Source organism: Pongo abelii, chromosome 2 (genome assembly GCF_028885655.2).
Source record: "Pongo abelii isolate AG06213 chromosome 2, NHGRI_mPonAbe1-v2.0_pri, whole genome shotgun sequence".
In the NCBI taxonomy this organism is placed as follows: Eukaryota; Metazoa; Chordata; class Mammalia; order Primates; family Hominidae; genus Pongo; species Pongo abelii.
Window position 1 is genome coordinate 24,239,913 of NC_085928.1, and position 24,648 is coordinate 24,264,560.

At 38.7% G+C, this 24,648-nt stretch overlaps 1 protein-coding gene across 3 annotated transcripts in view; it reads right to left on the reverse strand.

Moving 5' to 3' along the window:
* GRAMD1C (GRAM domain containing 1C) overlaps positions 1–24,648 on the reverse strand; it is a 106,673-nt gene that overhangs the window by 62,809 nt on the left and 19,216 nt on the right. For all 3 annotated transcript variants that reach the window (XM_024244018.3, XM_054550238.2, NM_001131897.2), the window contains 4 exon segments: positions 13,294–13,378; positions 7,291–7,394; positions 6,620–6,715; positions 66–146 (listed from right to left, as the gene is read on the reverse strand). In XM_024244018.3, the coding sequence (XP_024099786.3) occupies positions 66–146; positions 6,620–6,715; positions 7,291–7,394; positions 13,294–13,378 (366 nt within the window).

Consider the following 24,648-nt stretch of genomic DNA (forward strand, 5'->3'; position numbering starts at 1 on the left):
TTTCAATTCACAAATATACTAGGAGATTCTTATAATAAGCAACTGCCTCTGGTATGAACACTTACCTTATCTAATAATACATTCTGCCACAACCTAAAGATACTGAGGTAACTTCTATCCCTGGCACCAAAAGATGTGAAGAAAAACTGCAAAGAAAAATAATAGGACAATTTTAGTGTCATGGAAAATAAGAGAAGATTATCTGTCATGAAGGTCTATGGGGACTTGCTTATGGTTAAAGCAAACTAGTAGGTCAACATTGCCTACTTTGTATACTATTTTTATTTAACTTTTTCTTATAATAGAAGAAACACAGGAAGTTGCTATATGAACAAGGTGTCTTTACAAATTGTATCTTCCAATAAACACAATTTTGTCAGTATTTACTAGCAATGGGGACTTGAAATAGGTAGCTATTTATGTTTATCAGTTTTACTGTGGAAATCAATCTAAATAAAATTATGAAAAAATGAAAACTTTATTTTATTCTGAACTTTGCAAAGAGATATGAATTGGCTGCCACTTGAGCCAAGTATACACAAAGGAATAAGAGAAAAATACATGTGGATTTCAGAGATAGATTTAAGGATCTTAATTTTTAATTATATCAGTTTTCATGGTCTTCTAAAAACTCCAGAAATACCTCTCTGCTAATTATAGATATAAAGCACCCATGCTAACACTGCACTTTTCTTTGAATGGTATAAGAGAAAAGTAGCATGTTTCAATCTATAATTCTACATTTTTACTTAATTGATTTTTGCAAAGTCTTATTTTAAAATAGACTTTTATAAGAAAATGCAACAAGACAGCACTAAATACAGTCTTCGCAGTGTTTTATCTCTCCCAGTTCCCTAGTTAATGACCTTTCATGGCTGAGCAGTTATCCTTAGGAAGGAGAAAGCTCAGTTCTATGCTGGATTAAGTTATTTTATTAAGTAAAACACCAAACAAATAATATTTTGGATGTTAATGCTTTTCATAGAAAGACTTTAGAGTGCTATTTTCTAATTCATTAAATTGAAACTTTGCTATACATTATTCATAAAGTAAAACTTTTTACAAAGAAGATAAATGCAGGATCTCTTCCAAATAGAATTATATACATAATACGTGATCTAACAATCAATACTTGCTCTTCCCTATTCCCTTTTCTTAGGCCAAATTGTTTTGCCTAATTATAGTAACCTTACAACCCTGTATTCAGATATATAGATTTTAAAAATCTCCTAGTCTATCTCATTTTCACCACTGTGTTATGCTTGCTAATTCCCACTTCTTGTACTATATAGCTTAGTATCAACTTTATCCACTCTCATGCACAACCACCACATTCCCAACTCCTTAAAACGCCCAGCTTTCTGGATAATCTACATAAATTACTACTTTTCTTTTATTCCTTGCTAGATATCCAACTTTAAAAACATATTAATAAATCTTGATTTGGCTGGGCATGGTGGCTCATGCCTGTAATCCCAGCATTTCGGGAGGCCGAGGTGGGTGGATCACCTGAGGTCAGGAGCTCAAGGCCAGCCTGGCCAACATGGTGAAACCCGATCTCTACTAAAAATACAAAAATTAGCCTGGCATGGTAGTGGCATATGCCTGTAGCCCCAGCTTCTCGGGAGGCTGAGGCTGGAGAATCGCTTGAACCAGGGAGGCAGAGGTTGCAGCGAGCTAAGATCGCACCACTGCACTCCAGCCTGGGTGACAGAGCGAGACTCCATCTCAGACAAAAATAATAAATAAATAAATTAAATTAAATAAATCTTGATTCAATAATAGCCTTCTTATGAGTTTGGGAAGAGTTCTGGATAATGATACCTCTAAGTCGCTGGGGCATAGAACATAATCTAGAACCCAAAACAACTAAAATTGCTATGATTAGCCTTCCTTTAGTCATAGAGTACATAAAAGGGGTGAATATTTAGTAGTACAGAATTTTTTACCATGATGATGAAAAAATGAAATCATTGAGTTAACATAGTGAGGAAGCTAAGACTAGGGTCTCTGCAATTAAATGAACTGGGTTCACATTGTTGTTCTATCATCTATTGTTAGTACTGTGAATTGGCTCACTTTTCTTTTCTTTAGTTTTCTCATCTGCAAAATGAGAATAATTATCATAGTGGATCTCTATAAGAATTAAATATGAAAATATATGTAAAGAGCTTAAAGCAGTGTCTAGATAACAGTAAGTGTTCAGTAAATGCTGACTTACTGTCATTATTAAAATTTAAATGCTTGATCCTGAAATTCCAATACATATGTGAGAAACAGTCACACATGAGCATAAGAGGGCATGGTCAGGCTGTTCACTGCAGCACCGTTTGTAATAACAAAATATTAGAAAGAAACTAATTGTAAAGGAAATCACGGCATATCCATTCTATGAAGTACCATACAGCATTTTTTAAAAAAGAGGTGGGTCTATCTACATGTGCAGACCTACAACTACAAGAGATAATGTTGTTGTTGTTTTCAAAAAAAAGGAGAGCTGATGAACAACACATGTAAGATTACATTTACTTTTTTTAAAAAAGAGCAAAACTATATATTTATATATGTATGCCTGTATGTAAATACAAAGAAAGGAAGTCTGAAAAGATATATACCAAACTGATAGCATTTGCCTCTAGAAAGAAAATGGAATTGGGGATTATGGGTATGGAATGAAGATATTAGTTTTGAAACTGTTTGATGATTTTGTTAAAAAATGAAAAGGTATATTATGTATTAATTGTAAAACTAAGAATATTTGAGTCTTCCTCTTTCCTTCCTGAACAGTTCAGCCCTAAAGCTATTGGTGGAAAAGAGAAAAGTAGGCATCCATACTAGGAGTGTGGGAGGCAAGAGAGGCTAAAAAAGTAGCCTAAAGCAGAGTGTCCAAACCAGATAAGAATGAAGAGGTCAGCCGGGCGTGGTGGCTCACGCTGGTAATCCCAACAATTTGGGCGGCCGAGGCAGGCAGATCGCCTGAGCTCAGGGGTTCAAGACCAGCCTGGCCAACATGGTGAAACCCCGTCTCTACTAAAAATACAAAAATTAGCCAGGCGTGGTGGCGGGCACCTGTAATCTGAGCTACTTGGGAGGCTGAGGCAGGAGAATTGCTTGAACCCAGGAGGTGGAGGTTGCAGTGAGCCAAGATCATGCCATTGCACTCCAGCCTGGTTGACAAGAGTGAAACTCTGTCTAAAAAAAAAAAAAAAAAAAAAAAAAAGGAAGAGGTCATCCCCTGTGTGGAGTGTCAGAGCCCAAATGAGTAAGGGCCTCCACATATGGGGATGATGTGGAGAACTGTATTAGAACAAGAATGGGGTGAAAAAAGTATGGAGGAGGAGCACGAGTCAGAGCTCAAGGAGGGTGACCACATAAAGAGGTAGCTTTGTGTGTGGTGTCAAGTGTCAAAGACCAAACATGGTGAAGAGTGGCCACAAATGAGCACGCCCTATAATGACATGTCAGAACCAGAGCAGGTGAGGGCGGCGTAGTGTTATAGAGCTCATGAAGGTGGTCTTGTGCTGGAGTATCAGAGCCTAAGCAGGGTGGGGACAGCAACCACAAATAGTGACAAACTGGCACAAGCAGGGAACAGAGGGTGTCCCTGTAGAGGGCAATCTGGCAGAGGGTAAAGCAACTTGGCATGGAGTATCAGCCTAAGCAGGATAAAGAGAGTTGGTTTGTTTGTTTTTTGGTTTTTTTTTTGAGACGGAGTCTCACTCTGTCACCCAGGCTGGAATGCAGTGGCACGGTTTCAGCTCACTGCAACCTCCACCTCCCGGGTTCAAGCGATTCTTCTGCCTCCTCCTCCTGAATAGCTGGGATTACAGGTGCACACCACCATGCCCAGCTAATTTTTGTATTTTTAACAGAGATGGGGTTTCACCATATTGGCCAGGCTGGTCTCGAACTCCTGACCTCGTGATCCGCCCTCCTCAGCCTCCCAAAGTGCTGGGATTACAGGTGTGAGCCACTGCACCTGGCCAAGAATTTTTACATGATGAGAGCATCTGTGTCGTCGTGTGATGGGCAGCAACCTGATTCTAAGAGTCAGAAACCAACTCAGGCAATGAGGCATCCATGTGGGAGACAGGTGGCAGCGGAGATGAAGATTGGTTATACAAAGGCCCAGTGGTTAAATAAGTAACTATATTAAGGATAACGGGAGCCTGGTTTCTCACAGCCAGGAAGGGAGTTACAAATATGGAAAGGAAGAAAACAAAAATAAACTCTGTGGTGTTAGATGGGACTTGAAGGTCCTGATGTGAATTTATGTTTTAGATGGATGGATGGATAGATGGATAAATAGATGTATAAGTGAGTGTATATATGTGTATGCATTATGCATATGTGTCTGTGATTATATACATTTAATGTACACCATTATTATGCTCCCTTAAAGGGTTTCAAAATAGTGATACCCCTCCCCCAACCCCACAGCAATGAATACACTGGCTTCTTTCAGTTTCCCCTAAAAGAAACCAGGACTCCTTGGAGAAGTGGTTGATCCCAGGGCTGGGGGAGGGAAAGCCTGAAACATCTTGGGCCAAAAAAATAGGTAAATGCTCAAACACACTGAGAATACTCAAAAGGATACTGAAGCCAGCTTGAAGGGGCTCCCACTGGCCAAATTTGGGATGATGTGAGCATCAAAATAAATAATGATAGTAATGGCTTATAATTCATTGAATAAGATAAGAAATTACCAGTTCACACTGACATAAGTAAATGAATGAATAAATTCGAAGTATGGTAAGAATGGTATATCTGCATAGTTTCAAAATACCTTTCCCCAGGCTGGGCGCGGTGGCTCACGCCTGTAATCCCAGCACTTTGGGAGGCCAAGGTGAGCAGATCACCTGAGGTCAGGAGTTCAAGACCAGCCTGACCAAAATAGTGAAACCCCATCTCTACTACAAATACAAAAAAATAAGCTGGGCATGGTGGCGCATGCCTGTAATCCCAGCTACTTGGGAGGCTGAGGCAGGGGAATCGCTTGAACCAAGGAGGCGGAGGTTGCAGTAAGCGAAGATTGCACCATTGCACTTGAGCCTGGGCAATAAAAACAAAACTCCATCTCTTAAAAAAAAAAAAACCTTTCCCCAAAATACTTATTACTACAAAGGAAAATAGATTATACTAAATTCTGCAGACACCACCTTAATCGAATGTTCAAAGTAAATATCACCAGTAATGGTAGAAGTTAAAATCATGTGCCATCTGATAGGATGTAGTGGTGAGAGCAGAGCGTCATTTCCATGTATTTCTTCCAAAATCACACAACCTAAATTTAATCACAAGGGAACATCAGACAAACACAAATTGAGAGATATCCTACAAAATAACTGACCTGTAATCTTTAAAAGTATCAAGGACATAAAGTCAAGAAAAGACTAAGGAGCTCTTCCAGGAAATTAAAGAGCATGATAACTAAATGTAATGTGTAATCCTGAACTGAGTCTGTTTGCTATAAAGGATATTATTGGGATAGTTATGGAAATTGAATGGGATCTAAGAACTGAATGGCGGTAACAGATCAGTGTTAATTTTTTGATGTTGAATTATATTGTGGTTATATAGAAAAATGTCTTTGTTGGAAGTACATGCCAGAATATCTAAGGTGATGGAGGATCAAAGTGAGAATTTATTCTCAATTAATGTAGGAGCAAAAGCTCTTTGTACTGCATTTGCAAGTGTTCTGTAGGGATAAGACTGTTTAAAAATAAAAATAGCCAGGCTCAGTGGTGCACACCAGAAGTCCCAGCTACTTGGGAAGCTAAGGTTGGAGGATCGCATGACCCCAAATGCTCAAGGCTAGCCTGTGCAACATGGCAAGACCCTGTCTCTAAAAAAAGAGTAAGATAAAATTTAAAGTGAATTTAGAAGAATCTCCACAAGATTAAAAAGTATAATTACAAAGATTTAATATCATGGTACTAATTCTCTCTCCCCTCCTCCCCCAAAACTCTCCCTGTCTCTTTTTCTCCCTCCCTACCCCTCCTCTTTTTTCTCTTTCCTTTTTTTTCTTTCTTTCCTTCCTCTCCTCCTTTCTTCTCTTTCTTTCTCATCACTACACTTCTAATGTCTCTCACACAGGGCCCTAACCAATTTTCCAGGTGGTTAAGAAATATTCTTGATATATCCCCCCACTAAGAAATGGCAGATATTGTAGGTGAATAATAAAAATTATGTCAGTTAAGGATAATTGCCATTTTTTAAAAAAAGAATACAGTGGTTAGTGTTTATGTGTATGCTATCCAAATCTCTGTTCACCAGGAGCATTTTTTGTTAGTTGCTATTGTGCAGTTATTACTGACTGAAAAATACTCATGGGATTATTAGAGTATTTAGAAATAAGGACATTGTGCTAATGTTACCCTGCCTAGAAATGAAAAAATATGAGTGAAAGTTATCTGTAAACTATAAAGTACAAAAAATGTCAGCAGTCATTTAAAGTTAACCACTAATATAACTGCATACAGAATTCTAGTATTAAACATATGTGTATCAGATATTCCTAACTCCAGGAAGAACTGCCTAATTTCCCAACATTGATGATGAGTATGAGGCAGATTTTCTTCACATTATGTAATATAACAAAGATAGAAAAGTTTTTCACCTTTTCACTTTCTGTAACTATCTGGATAGCATTTGGGATGAGTCGAGCAGTTTTCTCCTTGGTCATGAAGGTTATATTCTTTAAAGCAATAGAAATCTAAACACACGAAAGAATTTTTTAATGTATTTTTGAGAAACATACACAATACAAAATGCCAAGTATCCCATCAATCTAATCCAGAATATTCAACTTCGCAGTTGAATATTCTTCAGGTTTTTCGACCTGAAGGAGTTAGTAAGTACACGCTTGTATACTCTGAGAAAAACAGGGTAAGCAGTTTGTCCTGCAGTATTCTCCCCCAACAACTCCTCTATCTAACATTAGTACAAAGTTTGAAAAGACATGTGGGTGTTCATGCTCCACATTAACACACAAACAAAAATCAGACAGTCTGTCACTTAAGACATGGTTTTGGCAGCCATTAAGATATATGTTCAAGCTTTTTTTCAATTAAAATATCTTTAACTATACTGGAGCTCAATGTATTAAATCAGAAAAATATATTACATACTTATATATACAACACATGTTTGTATTTACATGCACACTAGTTTAGATGCACAAATATATATAAATTTACTTTGGAATCATCTAAAGTACAGTTTTTGGAAGAACTGTATATATCTCTATGCAATTATTTGTATCAACAAATCAAATGCAAAATGTCTTACTGTAGTTTCCCATCTGAAGATGTTGCTATAGAAACATAGCCAGTTTTCTGAAAGGTATAGTCGTCCCTGAAGCAAAATGTCCCTCTGAAGAGCACAAGCATAATCTACATACACAAAAATAAGATACAGCTTATTCACGAAAATCTGAGAAATTAATAGACCTTATACTATATTTCAACAGATGGAAAGTCATCACTTTTTGTTCATTAGTTCATTCATTCATTCCTTCATAAACTTTGGACACCATATGTCAGATATTTTGCTGTGTACTAGGATTAGCAGAAATGGCTCTTGCCTTCATGGAACACAATGTACAGGGAAGGCAGAAAATAAACAAATATAAAAATAAATATGATAATGACCCAAATGTAGAGAAAGCTATGAGAGCATATGCAGGTATGAGGAGGGCAGGGCAGAGAGTGTGTATCAGGAAGGATTCTCCTAAAAAAAACTGATCTTTAACATGAAAAGATCAATAAAGGGTCAGGAGGATCATAAGGGAACAGCACATGCAAAGGCCTTTTGGTAGAAAGAAACACAGCACATTTGAGGAACTATTAGATCTTTGGGCTGGAGAAGCTAGAGAAGCTACATCATGTAAAGTCTCACAAGCCATAGTAGACTGTGGTTGTCATGAGATGCCACCGATGACCTTTAAGTGGAAGGAACAGGAACAGATGTATACATTTAAAGATTACTTTATTCACATTGTGAGAATGAATTATGATAAATTAGTTGGAAGTCCAGAGAAAAGCTGATGGTGACTCAGACCAGAAGGTGACCATAGTAAGAGACAGAGTAGTTAGATTAAGACATATTTAGGAGGTAGTACTGATGGTGAATTGGTAATTGATTAGATGTTAGACAAAAGTAAAGAGGGATCAAAGATGACTCAGAAAACTGTATACATTTTAAGTCAGTTTCAAAGTTGTTTCTCTCAGCTGGGCTGGGCACAGTGGCTCACGCCTGTAATCTCAACACTGGGAGGCCGAGGCCAGCGGATCACTTGAGTTCTGAAGTTGGAGACCAACCTGGCCAACATGGGGAAACCCTGTTTCTACTAAAAATACAAAAATTAGCCGTGGTGGCGGGCACCTGTAATCCCAGCTACTTGGGAGGCTGAGGCGGGAGAATCTCTTGAACCTGGAAGGTGATGGTTGCACTGAGCCGAGATCGTGCCACTCCACTCCAGGGAGCGAGACTCCGTCTCCAAAAAAAAAAAGTTGATTCTCTCCACCTCACCACTAAAGTCCAGCAAAATCAAGTCTGCCTGCCAAACAAGTTAATACCATACCTTTAAGGTTAAGATCTGGCTCTGTGGAGAATGTAAACTGTACTGCTAAATTATTAGTAATATAAGGTACAAAAGGCTGCTATGAGGAGATTTAGCTTAACTGCTAAATTTTAAAACTCTATAAACTAATTAGCAATTTTAGGTAGATGTTGAATAAATCTCAAAATGTTTCCACTTAGTCATGTTAAATGTCTAAGCAAATACTAAAAATTGAGCAAAGTAATTCAGTCTTTCACAATGCTTCCATCAGCAAAACAAAAGTGAGGTGCCACCAAACAGAATTTTCTTGTAAATAATTAAGCAGGTTAGGTTACCCATTAACTAGTATTCATCACTAAAACAGAGATTGGGCTAAAGGTCACCTTGAAATATCCTGAAATTTTTTTCCAAACCACCAAACCATTTTATCAATTCAATGCTTCTCAAACTTCAGATCAGAAATACCTGGCTGACTTACTAAACACATATTGCAGCCAAGTGTGGTGGCTCACACCTGCAATCCCAGCACTTTGAGAGGCCAAGGCGGGCGGATCACCTGAGGTCAGGAGTTTGAGACCAGCCTGGCCAACATGGCGAAACCTCATCTCTACTAAAAATACAAAAATTAGCCATGGTGGCGGGCACCTGTAATTCCAGCTACTCGGGAGGCTGAGGCAGGAGAATCGCTTGAACCCAGGAGGCAGAGGTTACAGTGAGCTGAGATCATGCCATTGCACTCCAGCCTGGGCGACAGAGTGAGAGTCTGTCTCCAAAAAAAAAAAAAAAAAACAAACAAACAAACAAACAAAAAAACACAGATTGCTAGGCCTCTCCCCCAAGGTTTCCGATTAAATAGTTCTGGGGTGCATCTGTGTGTCTAACAAGCTCTCAGGTACTAACAGTGTTGCTAGTCTGTGGACCACACTTTGAGAACCACTGTATTATTTTACATTAACTATGTTCAATGGCATAGTAACCACTTAGATTATTTAACTGAAGACTATTTGATATATATCAGCAGACTTTGATATATATCAGCAGACTTTTTCGAGTGTTTTTTGTTGTTGCTGTTGTTGTTGTTGTTGTTGTTTTGAAACAGGGTCTCGCTCTGTCGCTCAGGCTAGAGTGCAATGGCGCGATCTCAACTCACTGCAACCTCCGCCTTCTGGGTTCAAGCGATTCTCATGTCTCAGTCTACCGAGTAGCTGGGATTAAAAGCGTGTGCCACCACACCCGGCTAATTATTATTATTTTTTTTTTTTTTGAGACAGAGTCTTGCTCTGTTGCCCAGGCTGGAGGGCAGTGGCGTGATCTCGGCTCACTGCAAGCTCCGCCTCCCGGGTTCATGCCATTCTACTGCCTCAGTCTCCCGAGTAGCTGGGACTACAGGCGCCCGCCACCACGCCTAGCTAATTTTTTGTGTGTGTGTATTTTTAGTAGACACAGGGTTTCACCATGTTGCCCAGGCTGGTCTTGAACTCCTGGCCTCAAGCGATCTGCCCACCTCAGCCTCTCAAAGTGCTGGGATTACAGGTGTGAGCCACCATGCCTAGCCTCAGTGGTTTTCAAAAATGGATTCCCTAAAATGGATATGTTTTATTGTAATAAATTTATACTTCAGTACAATTGATTTTTTTTTTAATGGCTTCTTGGCTGGGTGCAGTGGCTCAGGCCTGTAATCCCAGCACTTTGGGAGGCCAAGGCAGGTAGATCACTTGAGATCAGGAGTTCAAGACCAGCCTGGCCAACATGGAGAAACCTTATCTCTACTAAAAATACAAAAATTAACCAGACGTGGTGGTGCGTGCCTGTAATCCCAGCTACTCGAGAGGCTGAGACACGAGAATCACTTGAACCTGGGAGGTGGAGGTTGCAGTGAGCTGAGATCACACCACTGCACTCCAGCCTGGGCGACAGAGCGAGACTCTATCTCCAAAAAAAAAAAAAAAAAGTATGGAAAAAAAAAAGAATGAAGTGGATTCATAGTAGTGCAAATAGCAAATAAAAAAGAGATCTAAGCAAGATTCAAAACAATAAGCACAGTCTGTTCCCATTTAAGTTTTTTTCTATATATATAATCCATATAGAAATTTTCTGAAATTATACCTAAGAAATTACTAACAGTGGTTATCTCCCAGGAAGAACATTGAAGTGGTCTTGGTTGTAAGGATCACTCACTTTTCACTTTTCACTTTATGTCCTTATGTAGCATTTGCAAATTTTATCATGGGACTGTATTACTTCCAATAAACAATGTTTTTAAAAATTGCTTTAATTCATTATGATATTTATTGAGTTGAACTGTCTAGAAATTCATCGAGTTCTAGACAGTGAATTAAACATTTCCTAATAGTACCAAAAATCTGAGAAATTCATATAAATAAATGTTTTTGTTTTCATTTTTGTTTTTGTTTGAGACAAATCTTGTTCTGTCACCCAGGCTGGGGTACACTGGCATGACCTCTCCTTACTGCAACCTCCACCTCCTGGGCTCAAGCAATCCTCCCACCTCAGCCTCCTAAGTAGCTGGGACTACAGGTGCGTGCCACCATGTCCATCTGATTTTTTTGTTGTTGTTGTTGGTTGCTTTTTTTTTTTTTTTTTTGAGACAGAGTCTCACTCTGTTGCCCAGGCTGGAGTACAGTGGCATGATCTTGGCTCACTGCAAGCTCCACCTCCCAGGTTCACGCCATTCTCCTGCCTCAGCCTCCCAAGTAGCTGGGACTACAGGCGTCCACCACCACGCCTGGCTAATTTTTTGTATTTTTTGTAGAAACGGGGTTTCACCGTGTTAGCCAGGATCTCCTGACCTCATGATCCGCCCGCCTCGGCCTCCCAAAGTACTGTAGAGATGAGGTCTCACTACGTTGTCCAGGATGATCTCGAACTCCTGGGCTCAAGTAAGCCACCCGCCTCAGCCTCCCAAAGTGTTGGGATTACAGGCATGAGCCACCACACCCAACCTAAATAAATGTTTTCAATTAAATATATACTAAAACTAAAACTTAGCTCTGTAGTTTTATTGTCATGAGTATATATTAAGCTTATAGTAAAAAATAAAACACTTTTAAAAGAAAAATGATTAAATTTTTCCTCTTAAAGCCTACTTCAAAAAAAAATCCATGTGAACAATTACACAAATAATGATTTAGCCCTAGAACATTTGTGAAGTTGCTCTATGAGTACATCTGTTAGACAGTGTATTTTTCTGGAGGTAGTTAATATATATTGAACATCAAGTTTAAATTTTCCCTCCAATTTGATGCACCAAAATCATTGTGACAAATCATTTATTTTTAGTTATATTTTCTTAGTACTTAATATTCCTCTGTGTGTGTGCGTGTGTGTATGTCTTTTATTTATTTGTTGAGCCAAGGTCTCGCTTTGTTGCCCAGGCTGGTCTCGAACTCCTGGCCTCAGGCAATCCTCCCACCTCAGCCTCCCAAAGTGCTGGGATTACAGGTATGCGCCACTGCACCCAGCCAAACAAAAAAAAAAATTCTTATAAGTCAAAAATCATTCCTCCCTGAATTGCAATTGAGTTTTCCATTGTCTAATTATGAAGATGCTGCTTCTTTTTCTTTAAATTTTTAATTATTATGGATACTGAATGGTTGTGGTTTATGGAGTAATGTGATATACTGGAATAAGCACATATTTTGTAATGATCAAATCAAAGTAATTGAGATATCATCACCTCAACTATTTATCATATCTTTGTATTAGAAACATCCCAATTCCACTCTTTTGGTTATTTTGAAATACACAATAAATTACTGTTAACTATAGTCTCCCCATGTGATACTGAACACTACATCTTATTCCTTCTATCTAACTGTATTCTTGTACCCATTAACCATCTCCTTTTTATCTTCCCTTCTTAGTACCCTTCCCAGCCCTCTGGTAACCATCACTCTACTCTCTCTCTCTCTTTTTTTGAGGGGGGATGTGGGGGTGGGTCAGGGTCTCACTATGTTGCCCAGGGTAGAGCGAAGTGACACCACCACAGCTCGTGCAGTCTCCAATTCCTGGGCTTCGGTGATTCTCTCATCTCAGCCTCTTGAGCAGCTGGGACTACAGGCACATACCACCACACCTGGCTATTTTTTTTTTTTTTTTTATAATACAGACAGGATCTGACTATGTTGACCAGGCTGGTCTGGAACTCCTGGGCTCAAGCAATGTTCCTGCCTCAGTCTCCCAATGTGCTGGGATAACAGGCATGAGCCACCACACCTGGCATCATTCTACTCTATCTCCATGAGATCAATTTCTTTTTAGCTCCCACATATGAGTGAGAACATGGGATATCTGTCTTCTTGTGCCTGGCTTATTTCATTTAACATAATGTCCTCCAGTTCCATCCACACTGTTGCAAATGGCAGCATTTCATTCTTTTTTATGGCTCAATAATATTTCATTGCATTTATGTACCACATTTTCTTTATCCATTCATCCATTGATGGCTACTTAGGTTGATTCCATATCTTCGGTATTGTCAACAGTGCTACAATAAACATGAATGTGCAGATATCTCTTCAATATATTGATTTCCTTTCTTTTGGATATCTACCCAGAAATGGGATTGCTGGATCATAAGGATGATGCTTATCTTGAAAATTATATTCTGTCTAGCATAAAGGCTTAAATTTTATTACATAGACTGTCACTTACTGGTTTTCTTTTTATAATGAGGTAATAAAAATTTTTTTTGCAAATTTCTTTTTTACCTGCTATCAGCCTCTCTGTATCAGGCAGATGTGTGAACTGTCTTCTGTATTCCTCATTCCTGTCTTTATAGGTGGAACTTGAAATCTGCAACAATAAAAAGATTACATTTCTGCCTAATTGTAATTATAGTGTCCTAGAAAATAAATATCAAGTGGAATTTAAAATCATATGCTTTCTATGCAATATTTTGTATGTCCTTATATAAATAAACATTTCAAAAACACCAAAAAGAAGCAAAGAAGACTTCCAGCATGATGAGATGAGGAGTTTGGCAATCCCCTCTGCAAAAGCAAATATATAACTAGAAAAAAACTGTCAAAAATAATCATCTCAAATGATGGAAAATGACCAAAGGCATACAATACAATCAACTGAGAAGTATTTGTTCATGAAAATCCACTGAACTTAGGTAAGGATGGTGGAAGTCTGTGGCACTCGTTCCTGGGCCTGTTCCCATTACCCTTCTTCCTTCACCTGTTAAGTCTTTGTGGTAGTTCTTTGGGGGTGGGAATAGATCATGAAAACTGGCAGCTATCTTGACAGAGAGAGTTGAGCTGTGATTTGGATTGGAGGCAGAAAATCTATGCCCAGGAGTAAAAGGGAAAACTCTGTACCAATTGGAGCAAGCAGAATGGCAGATTAGCAAGGAGCTTAGAAAGATCTTGAAGGAGAGGAAGCCATAGATGGGCCTGATAAACTAGTCACATATTCCTAGCTGAACAAAGGCTCCAATGTGCGTAATACAAACTAGAGAAAGCCCAGGCTATCCACACATTTCCTGGCCAAAGACACAAGAGGTCTCAGGGGAACATAAAAAACTGGGACAAACTTTAAAATGGCCACTTTTTTTTTTATTATACTTTAAGTTTTAGGGTACATGTGCACAATGTGCAGGTTAGTTACATACATATACATGTGCCATGCTGGTGTGCTGCACTTGCCACATTTTTTTAAATGGCCAGAGCTTTGAATACATTCCCCAATCTAAACACAGATCTGTCAATAGAAGGGAAAAGCCTTACTGGCTCTATGGACTTAAGTACATTGAGTACATCATTGGCTGACATAAGAGGTGATCCCTAGGAAGCCAGCCTTAAAAATAAAAACAACAACAATAATAAACAGAAAAGACACATGCCACAGGACAAACAGATTTTATAAATTTACCCTAGGCAAATTATTAAACAAACAAGCAAACAAAAATCAGCAATGACAACCCATGGGACAGGAGGGAATGCAATCAGAATCCACAGATGCTGCAATATATTATCTAAATTGTCAATATTCCAACAAAAATTATAAGACATGCAAAGAAACAGGAAAATTTGACTCATACTAAGGAAAGAAAAAACAGAAAAAAAAACAGAAATAGCCTTTGAGGGTCCCCAGACATTGAATTTAGCAGACAAAGATATCAAATCAGTTATTATGAATACGTTCAAAAAACAAAGAGAACCATGCTTGAAGAACTAAAGGAAAGTATGACAACAATGACTCAACAAGTAAAGAACCTAAGCAAATAGATTTTTCACAAAAAATTGTAAAGAAACAGACATTCTGGGGTTGAAAACTACAATCACTCAAATAAAAAATTTACTAGAGGGTCTCAACAGCAAATTCAAAATGACAAAGAAGGAATACGTGAACTTAAGGATAGATTAGTAAAAATTATCAAATTTGAAGAACAGAAAGGACAAAGACTTAAGAAAATGAACAGACTCTCAGAGACCTACGGGACAACATCAAAGAAACCAAAATACATGTGATGGGAGTATCAGAAGGAAAAAGGGGAAGATAGAAAAATATTTGAAGAAATAATGGTCATAAGTTTCCAGATTTGATGGAAAACATTAATGTATACATCAAAGAAACTCAATGAATCCCAAGCAGGATAAACACAGAGAGTCATGCTAAGACATATAATACTCAAACTGCTGAACAACAAAGAAGAAATCCTGAAACAAGCAAGAAAAAAATTGACTCATCACATACAGTTTGCAAAACAGTATAATTTGCAGGTGACTTCTCATCATTAACAATGGAGAGAACAGACCTGCTTTACAAGAAATACTAAAGGAAGTCCGAGCCTGGCGTAGTGGCACATGCATCCCTATAATTCCAGCAATTTGGAAGGCCAAGGTGGGTGGATCACCTAAGGTCAATAGTTCGAGACCAGCCTGGCCAAATAGTGAAACCCCAACTCTACTAAAATACAAAAATTAGCCGGGTGTGGTGGTGCATGCCTGTGATCCCAGCTACTCGTGGGGCTGAGGCAGGAGAATCTTTTGAACCCTGGACGCAGAAGTTGCAGGGAGCCCAGATCGCACCACTGCACTCCAGCCTGGATGACAGTGAGACTCTGTCTCCAAAAAAATTAAAATTAAAATTAAAAATAAAGAATGTCCTTCAAGCTGCAAGGAAATTACATATGATAACTCAAATTCACCAGAAGAAATTAGAACCACCAGAAATATAAATACATGGGTATTTTTAAAAGACTATGTAAATCTATTTTCTCATTTCTCTCTTAATATCTTTAAAAGACATAAGGGTTGGCCAGGCACGACGGCTCACGCCTGCAATCCCAGCACTTTGGGAGGCCGAGGCGGGTGGATCATGAGGTCAGGAGTTCAAGACCAGTCTGGCCAAGATAGTGAAACCCCATCTCCACTAAAAATACAAAAAAATTAGCCAGGCAGGGTAGCAGGCGCCTGTAATCTCAGCTACTCGGGAGGCTGAGGCAGGAGAATCGCTTGAACTCGGAGGGTGGACGTTGCAGTGAGCCAAGATCGTGCCACTGCACTCCAGCCTGGGCAACAGAGTGAGACTCCATCTCAAAAAAAATAAATAAATAAATAAATAAGGGTCTACGAAGCAATAATCATAACACTGTATTGCTGGGTTTATGGGATAATAACATTAGTTGAAGCAAAGGTTCAATATTTTAGCAGAATTAAATTAGTATGAATCTGAAGAATACTGTACTCTCTCAAGCAATCACTAAAAACAACCCTCAAAAAATTTTAAATCAAAAGGAATTAAAATGCTACCTTAAAAAATATGTATTTGACACATAAAGAAGGGGAACAGAAGAACAAAAGAAGATATAAAACATATGGAACATAAATAGCAAAATGGTTATTTGTAAATCTAACCATATTATAACTACATTAAATGTAAATGGAATAAACACAGAAATTGTCAAACTAGATAAAACATAGAACCAACTATATTTTGTCTACAAGAGACACACACCTTAGTTACAAAAACACAACAAAGTTGAAAGTAAAAAGATGAGAAAAAGATATACCATGCAAACAGTAATCACAAGAGAATCTGAGTGGCTCTATTGCTTTTTAGCTGAAATACTGCTAGACTAAGAGAGATTTCATAATAATAAAAGGGTCAATATATGAAGAAGATAATCATAAATGCATACAAAACAGAACCCCAAAATGCATGAAGCAAAAATGACAGAACTGCAAGAACAGACCATTCAATAAGTTGGAGGTATCAATATCCCATTCTTAATAATTGATAGAACGACTACACAGAAAACCAGCAAGGATATAAGAGACTTGAACATTTTCCACCAACTACACCTAACTGGCATTTATAAAACACTCCATCCAACAACTGCAAAATACACATTTTTTTCAAGCACACATGGAACATTCTCCAGAACAGACCATATGCTAGGCCACAAAACAAGTTTCAGTAAATTTGAAAGGATTAAAGCCACATAAACTATGTTCTCTATGAACACAGAATAAAATTAGAGATCAACAACACAAGGACTGGAGCCCAACTTCAAATCATCTTAATCCTTACAAATGGAAAGGACAATTCCAGATTGCTTGATGGCTGTATATGAAAATCCTCCCTGGAAGAACACATCACTCTAGGACTCAAAATGCTGCCACAAAAATAATGGAAAATAGAGAATAAAGGATAAGAGACTGATAATACAGTGAGGAGGTCTAACACACATGTAAACAAAGTCCCAGGAGAAAATGAGGTAGATGCAATATTTGAAACAATAAAATTTTTTTAAAAATTTAACATTTGAAGTTTCTGTCCTCAAAGACCCCAATTTCTTCTTTTCTTGTAGTTCTCTAAAATCATTTTCAAAAATAGCATCTTCCTATTCTAAGTGATTTGAACACTTTTTTGTGCATATTTATATATGTAAATACAGTAAAACTCAATAAACCAGCATCTTGCAGTCCAAAAATTCTAACAGTTGGCTTCTAATCAAAAATGGTCTGAACGGTCTCAGTGATTCAGTATCTGTGGCACACTCCATAGCCTCACAAGCAGATTTTTTAATGAGTTTTGGTAGTTGCTATGGTTTGAATACGGTTTGTCCCCATCAACACTCATGTTGCGGCTTGGTCCTCAATGTAATGGTATTGAGAGGTGGTAGGAACTTTAAGAGGTGTTTGGGTTATGAGGGATCCCTCATGAAGGGCTTAATACCATCTTGTGGGAGTGCTCTCTGGGTCTGGATTAATTACCAAAAGAGCAGGTTATTATAAACCAAGGTTGCCTCTCATGTTTTGTCTCTTTCAAATGTGTTCCCACCATGCGATGGCATCCATCATATTATGATGCAACATGAGACCCTGGCCGGATGAGACCACCTGATCTTGAACTTTCCATCCTCCAGAACCATGAGCCAAATAAATCTCCTTTCTATATAAATTACCCAGTCTAGGTGTTCTGTTATAGCAACAGAAAACAGAGTAAGACAGAAAATTGGGACCAAGAAGTAGGGTTGTTGCTATTACAATACCTGAAAATATGGTAGCAGCTTTGGAACTGGGTGATGGTTAGAGGCTGGAAGAATTTAGAGGAGCAGGCTAGAAAAAGCCTAGGTTGCTATAAATGGGTCATTAAGAGAAATTCTGGTGATGGCTTAGAAAACAAGAAGACTAGGGAAAGTCTGGAACTTCTTAGAGATTACTTAAGTGGTTGTGAACAGAACGTCCATAGAAATGTGGACAGTAAAGGCCATTCTGAAAAGGTCTCTGATGGAAATGAGGAATATCTTATTGGGAACTAGAGCAAAGGTCATTATATAAAATAGCAAAGAACTTGGTGGCATTGTATCCATGTCCTAGGGCTTTAGGGATGGCCAAACCTGAGAGGGCTGATGGGATTAATGCCATCTTTTGGGAGTGCTCTCTGGGTCTGGATTAATTACCCAAAGAGAATTTAATTACCAAAGCTATAATTTCTGGAAGAAGAAATATCTAAGCAGCTTTGAAAAGAAAAAATAAAATAGGCCGGCGCGGTGGCTCATGCCTGTAATCCCAGCAATTTGGGAGGCCGAGGCGGGCAGATCACCTGAGGTCAGGAGTTCGAGACCAGCCTGGCCAACACGGTGAAACCCCGTCTTTACTAAAAATACAAAAATTAGCCAGGCGTGGTGGTGCGTGCCTGTAATCCCAGCTACTTGGGAGGCTGAGGCAGGGAGAATCACTTGAACCCGGGAGGCAGAGGTTGCAGTGAGCCAAGATCATCCCATTGCACTCCAGCCTGGGTGACAGAGCGAGACTCCATCTCAAAATTAAAATAAAGTATCTAGGCAGAAAAGCACTCAACATGCTGCATGGCTGCTTTTAGCCACTTACAGTAAAATGAGAGAGAGAATACTTATTTAAAGACAGAATTTATAATTCAAAGGGAAGCAGAGCATAAAAATTTGGAAAATTCACAGCCTGACCATGTGGTAGAGCATGAAAGAGCATTTTCAGGAGAGGACCTAGAGACCATTTGGAGATTAATATAGCTAACAGGGACCTTCTGCAGGGGCAGAGGTGCAGAGGCCCTCCACTAGAATAATGCTCAGCAGAAATGTGGGGTCAGGGATACCACTGGGACCCCAAAAGGGTAGAACACTGAGGAGAGTGCAATACCTGCCTGGGAAAGCTACAGGCACCAGTGTGCAACTGCAACTCATGACAGAAGTGATGTGGGCTGCACCTAGCAAAATCATGGAGGAAGAGCTGCCTGAGGCCCGAGTTCCATACCAACAAGGCACTTACTTTAAAAAATTGAGATATAATTCACATGCTATAGAATTCATCCTTTTGCAATGTACAAGTCAGTGATTTTGGTATACTCACAAAACTGTGCAATCATCACCACTATATAATTCCAGAAAACTTTTATCATGCTGAAAAGAAATCCTATACCCATTAGCAGTTACTCTCCCTTTCCCCCTCCACCCAGGTCCTAACAACACTAATCTACTTTCTGTCTCTATGGATTTGCTAATTCTGGAAATTTCATATTAATGGAACAGACACAAAGGCCCACAATAGTGCAATCAATGATATGCACTCTTGTGGCCCTTTGTGTCTATAGCCTATCACTCAGCATTATGTAGGTATTCAAGGTTCATCTATGTTGCAGCATGAATCATTACTTCATTCTAGCTTATGGATGAATAATAATTCATTATACAAATATACTACATTTTATCTATGCATTCATCAATTGATTAATGTTCGGGTTGTTTCAACTTTTTGCTTATTATGAATAATGCTGTTATGAATATTCATGTAAAAATGTTTATGTGAACATATTTAAATTCTCTGGGGTATATATCTAAGAGAAGAATTGCTGGGTCATATAGTAACTCTGTTTAAATTTTTAGGAAGTGCCAAACTATTTTCCAAAATGCCTGTACCATTTTACATTCCCACCAGCAATGTATGAGAGTTTTAACTTTTCCACATCCTCACCAAATCTAATCTCTGTCTTTCTTATTACAGCCATCTGAATGGGTGTAAAATGGCATTCCCATTGTGTTGCAGGAAGTCAGGAACCCCAAACGGAGGGACCAGCGGAAGCCATGGCAGAAGAACATAAATTGTGAAGACTTCATGGACATTTATTAGTCCTCCAAATTAATACTTTTATAATTTCTTACGCCTGTCTTTACTGCAATCTCTGAACATAAATTGTGAAGATTTCATGGACATTTATCACTTCCCCAATCAATACCGTTGTGATTTCCTATGCCTGTCTTTACTTTAATCTCTTAATCCCATCATTTTCGTAAACTGAGGAGGATGTATGTCGCCTCAGGACCCTGTGATGATTGCGTTAACTGCACAAATTGTTTGTAGAGCATGTGTGTTTGAACAATATGAAATCTGGGCACCTTGAAAAAAGAACAGGATAACAGCAATGTTCAGGAAACAAGAGAGATAACCTTAAACTCTGACTGCCAGTGAGCCGGGTGGAACAGAGCCATATTTCTCTTCTTTCAAAAGCAAATGGGAGAAATATTACTGAATTCTTTTTCTCAGCAAGGAACATCCCTGAGAAAGAGAATGTGTCCCTGAGGGTAGGCCTCTGAAATGGTCGCTTTAGGGGTGGCTGTCTTTTACGGTCGCAGCTGTAGGGATGAAATAAGCCCCAGTCTCCGGTAGTGCTCCCAGGCTCATTAGGACGAGGAAATTCCCGCCTAATAAATTTTGGTCAGACCGGTTGTCTGCTCTCAAACCCTGTCCCCTGATAAGACGTTATCAATGACAATGCGTGCCGAAACTTCATTAGCAATTCTAATTTCACCCGGTCCTGTGGTCCTGTGATCTCGCCCTGCCTCCATTTGCCTTGTGATATTCTATTACCTTGTGAAGCACGTGATCTCTGTGACCCACCCCCTATTCGAATGTACACTCCCTCCTCTTTGAAAATCACTAATAAAAACTTGCTGGTTTTACGGCTCGGGGGCATCACAGAATCTACTGACATGGGATGTCTCCCCTGGACGCCCAGCTTTAAAATTTCTCTCTTTTGTACTCTGTCCCTTTATTTCTCAGACCGGCCGACACTTAGGGAAAATAGAAAAGAACCTTTGTGACTATCAGGGGCAGGTTCCCCCAATACCATTGTAGTCCTGATTTACATTTACCTCATAACTATTGATGTTGGACATGTTTTCATGTGTTTATTGGGTATAAATGGAGAAATGTCTATTAACATTTTGGCCATTTTTAATTGGTTTGTATTTTTATTATTGAGCTATGTAAGAGTTCTTTACACATTCTAGTACAAGTCCCTTATCCAATATTTTCAGATATTTTCTCATTCTGTGGGTGATCTTTTCATTTTCTTAATGAACTCCTTGAAGCACATAAATTTTTATTTTTTATTTTTTAGAAATGGGGTCTCACTTTGTTGCCCAGGATGGAGGGCAGTGGCTATCCACAGGCACGATCATAGCACAGTGCAGCCTCAAACTCCTGGCCTCAAGCGAACTCCCACTTCAGCCTCCTAAGTAGCTGGGAAGACAGGTACACACCACCAAACATGGCTCTAATTTTAATGAGGTCCAATTTATCTATTTTTTCTTCTGTCACTTGAGATTTTCATGTCATATCTAAGAAACTATTGCCTAATCCAAAGTTCATGAAGATTTAAACCTATGTTTTCTTCTAAGAGTTTTAGTTTTAGCTCTTACATGTAAGTCTATGATAAATTTCAAGTTGATTCATGTATATGGTGTGAAGTGAGGGTCCAAATTCATTCCTTTGCATGTGTATATCTAGTTGTATCATTTGTGGAAAAGACTAATCTTTCCCTCATTAAATTGTTTTGACACTCAAAAATCAATTTATCATAAACTTAAGGGTTTATTTCTGAACTCCCAATTCTACTCCATTAACACATAAGTCTATTTTTTTCTTTTTCCTTTTTTTTTTTTTTTTTTTTTTAAAGACAGAGTTTCGCTCTTGTTCCCCAGGCTGTAGTGCAATAGCATGATCTCAGCTCACTGCAACCTCTGCCTCCCGGGTTCAAGCGATTCTCCTGCCTCAGCGTCCTGAGTAGCTGGGATTACAGGTGCCCACCACCAAGCCCAGCTAATTTTTTATATTTTTAGTAGAGATGGCTTTCACCATGTTAGCCAGGTTGGTCTTGAACTCCTGACCTCAGGTGATCTGCCTGCCTTGGCCTCCCAAAGTGCTGGAATTACAGGTGTGAGGACTGCGCCTGGCCCATAAGTCTATTTTTATGCCAATCCCCACTATCTTGATTATTATAGCTTTGTAGTAATCCTTGAAATTGGGAAGTGTACATCTTCCAATTTCATTCTTTTTCAAGATTATTTTGGCTATTCTGGGTCCTTTGCATATCCAGAGGAGCTTGGGTACTGCTTGTCCATTTTTACAAAAAAATCTATTTGAATTTTGATATGATAGTGTTGAATCTGTATATTAGTCTGAGGAGTATTGCCATCATTAACAACATTAAGCTTCCCAATCCATGAATATGGCATGTCTTTCCAATTATTAATGTCTTTTTAAACGTCTTTCAGTAAAGTTTTGTTGTTTTCAGTATACAAGTATTACATCCCCATTTTGGCCGAGTGCAGTGGCTCCCAGCACTTTGGGAGGCCGAGGCAGGCAGATCATGAGGTCAGGAGTTTGAGACCAGTCTGACCAACATGGTGAAACCCTGTCTCCACTAAAAATACAAAAATTAGCTGGGCGTGGTGTCACACGCCTGTAATCCCAGCTACTCAGGCGGCTGAGGCAAGAGAATTGCTTGAACCCAGGAGGCAGAGGTTGCAGTGAGCCAAGATTGCGTCACTACACTCCAGCCTGGGTGAAAGAGTGAGACTCCATGTCAAAAAATAAAAATAAAAAAAATTTTTTAAAAAATTATTCCTATTTTATTCATTTGATAGCACTGTAAATGGAATTGTTTTCTTAATTTCATGTTAAGGATGTTCACTGCCAGTGTACAGAATTACAATTAGTTTTGGTTTTGGAATCAAGGTATTACTGGCCTCACAGAATAATCTGGGAAGTACTGCCTCCTTTTCTGTTTTTTTTTGAAAGAGTTTTTGAAGGATTTGTGTTCATTCTTCTTTAAACATCTGATAGAATATACTAGAATATACCAATAAAGCACCTGGTCCTGAGCTTTTCTTCGTGAAAAGTTAGTTGCTGTTGTTGTCATTTTAGTTTTGGGGATCGAGGGTTTCTTTGGTTTTTGTTTTTTCACTAATTCAATCTATTTCCTTGTCATAGGTCTATTAAGATTTTCTCTTTCTTCTTGAGTCTGTTTCAGTAATTTGTGTATTTTGTGGAAATATGCCTAATCTAGGTTCTCTAAGGTATTTCAAATGCATATTAAAACCTAATAATATCAACTGTCCTGGAACATTACCAAAATAGACTATATACTCGGCCATACCTCAAGAAATTTGAGAGAAATGAAACCATACAGTGTATATTTTCTGACTATAATGAAATCAAACTAGAAATCAATAATAGAAAAATAGCTCAAAATCTCCAAACACTTGGAAACTAAACAACACACCTCTAGATAATCCATCTAGAGTCAAGGGTCAAAGAGAAAGTCTCAAGGGAAATAAAATAACACACTGAACTGATGAAAATTAAAACCTTAATGTAACATATCAAAATTTGTGGGACACAGCTAAAGATGAGAGAGAAATTTATAGCACTAAATGCCCACATTAGAAAAAAAGGAAAAGTCTGAAATAATCTAAGCATCCAACTCAAGAACTTAGAAGTGAAAGAGTAAAATATAAAATAAACCCAAAACAATAAAAAGTAAATAAAAAAGAGCAGAAACTAGTGAAACTGAAACAAAAATAATGGAGAATATCAATAAAACAAAGAGCTGATTCTTTAAAAATAATAAAATTGATAAAACCTCTAGCAAGACTGACAAAAAAGAGTGAAAGAAGACACGAACTACCAATATCAGGAATAAAAGAGGGTCAGTACTGTAAACCCTACAGAACTCAAAAGGATATAGCAAAATACTATAAAGAACTCTACACATGTAATGAGGCTGGGCACAGTGGCTCACACCTGTAATCTTAGCACTTTGGGAAGCCAAGGAGGACGGGTCACCTAAGGTCAGGAGTTTGAGACCAGCCTGGTCAACATGGTAAAACCCCATCTCTACTAAAAATACAAAAGTAGCTGGGAGGCCGGGCGCAGTGGCTCACACCTGTAATTCCAGCACTTTGGGAAGACAAGGCAGGTGGGTCACAAGGTCAGGAGATGGAGACCATCCTGGCCAACATGGTGAAACCCTGTCTCTACTAAAATACAAAAAATTAGCCAGGTGTGGTGGAGTGAGCCTGTAGTCTCAGCTACTTGGGAGGCTAAGGCAGGGGAATCACTTGAACCTGGGAGGTGGGGGTTGCAGTGAGCCGAGATCGAACCACTGCACTCCAGCCTGGCAACAGATTAAGACTCTGTCTCGAAAAAAAAAAAAAAAAAGTAGCTGGGATTACAGGCATACACCTGTAATCCCAGCTACTTGGGAGGCTGAGGCAGGAGAATCACTTGAAC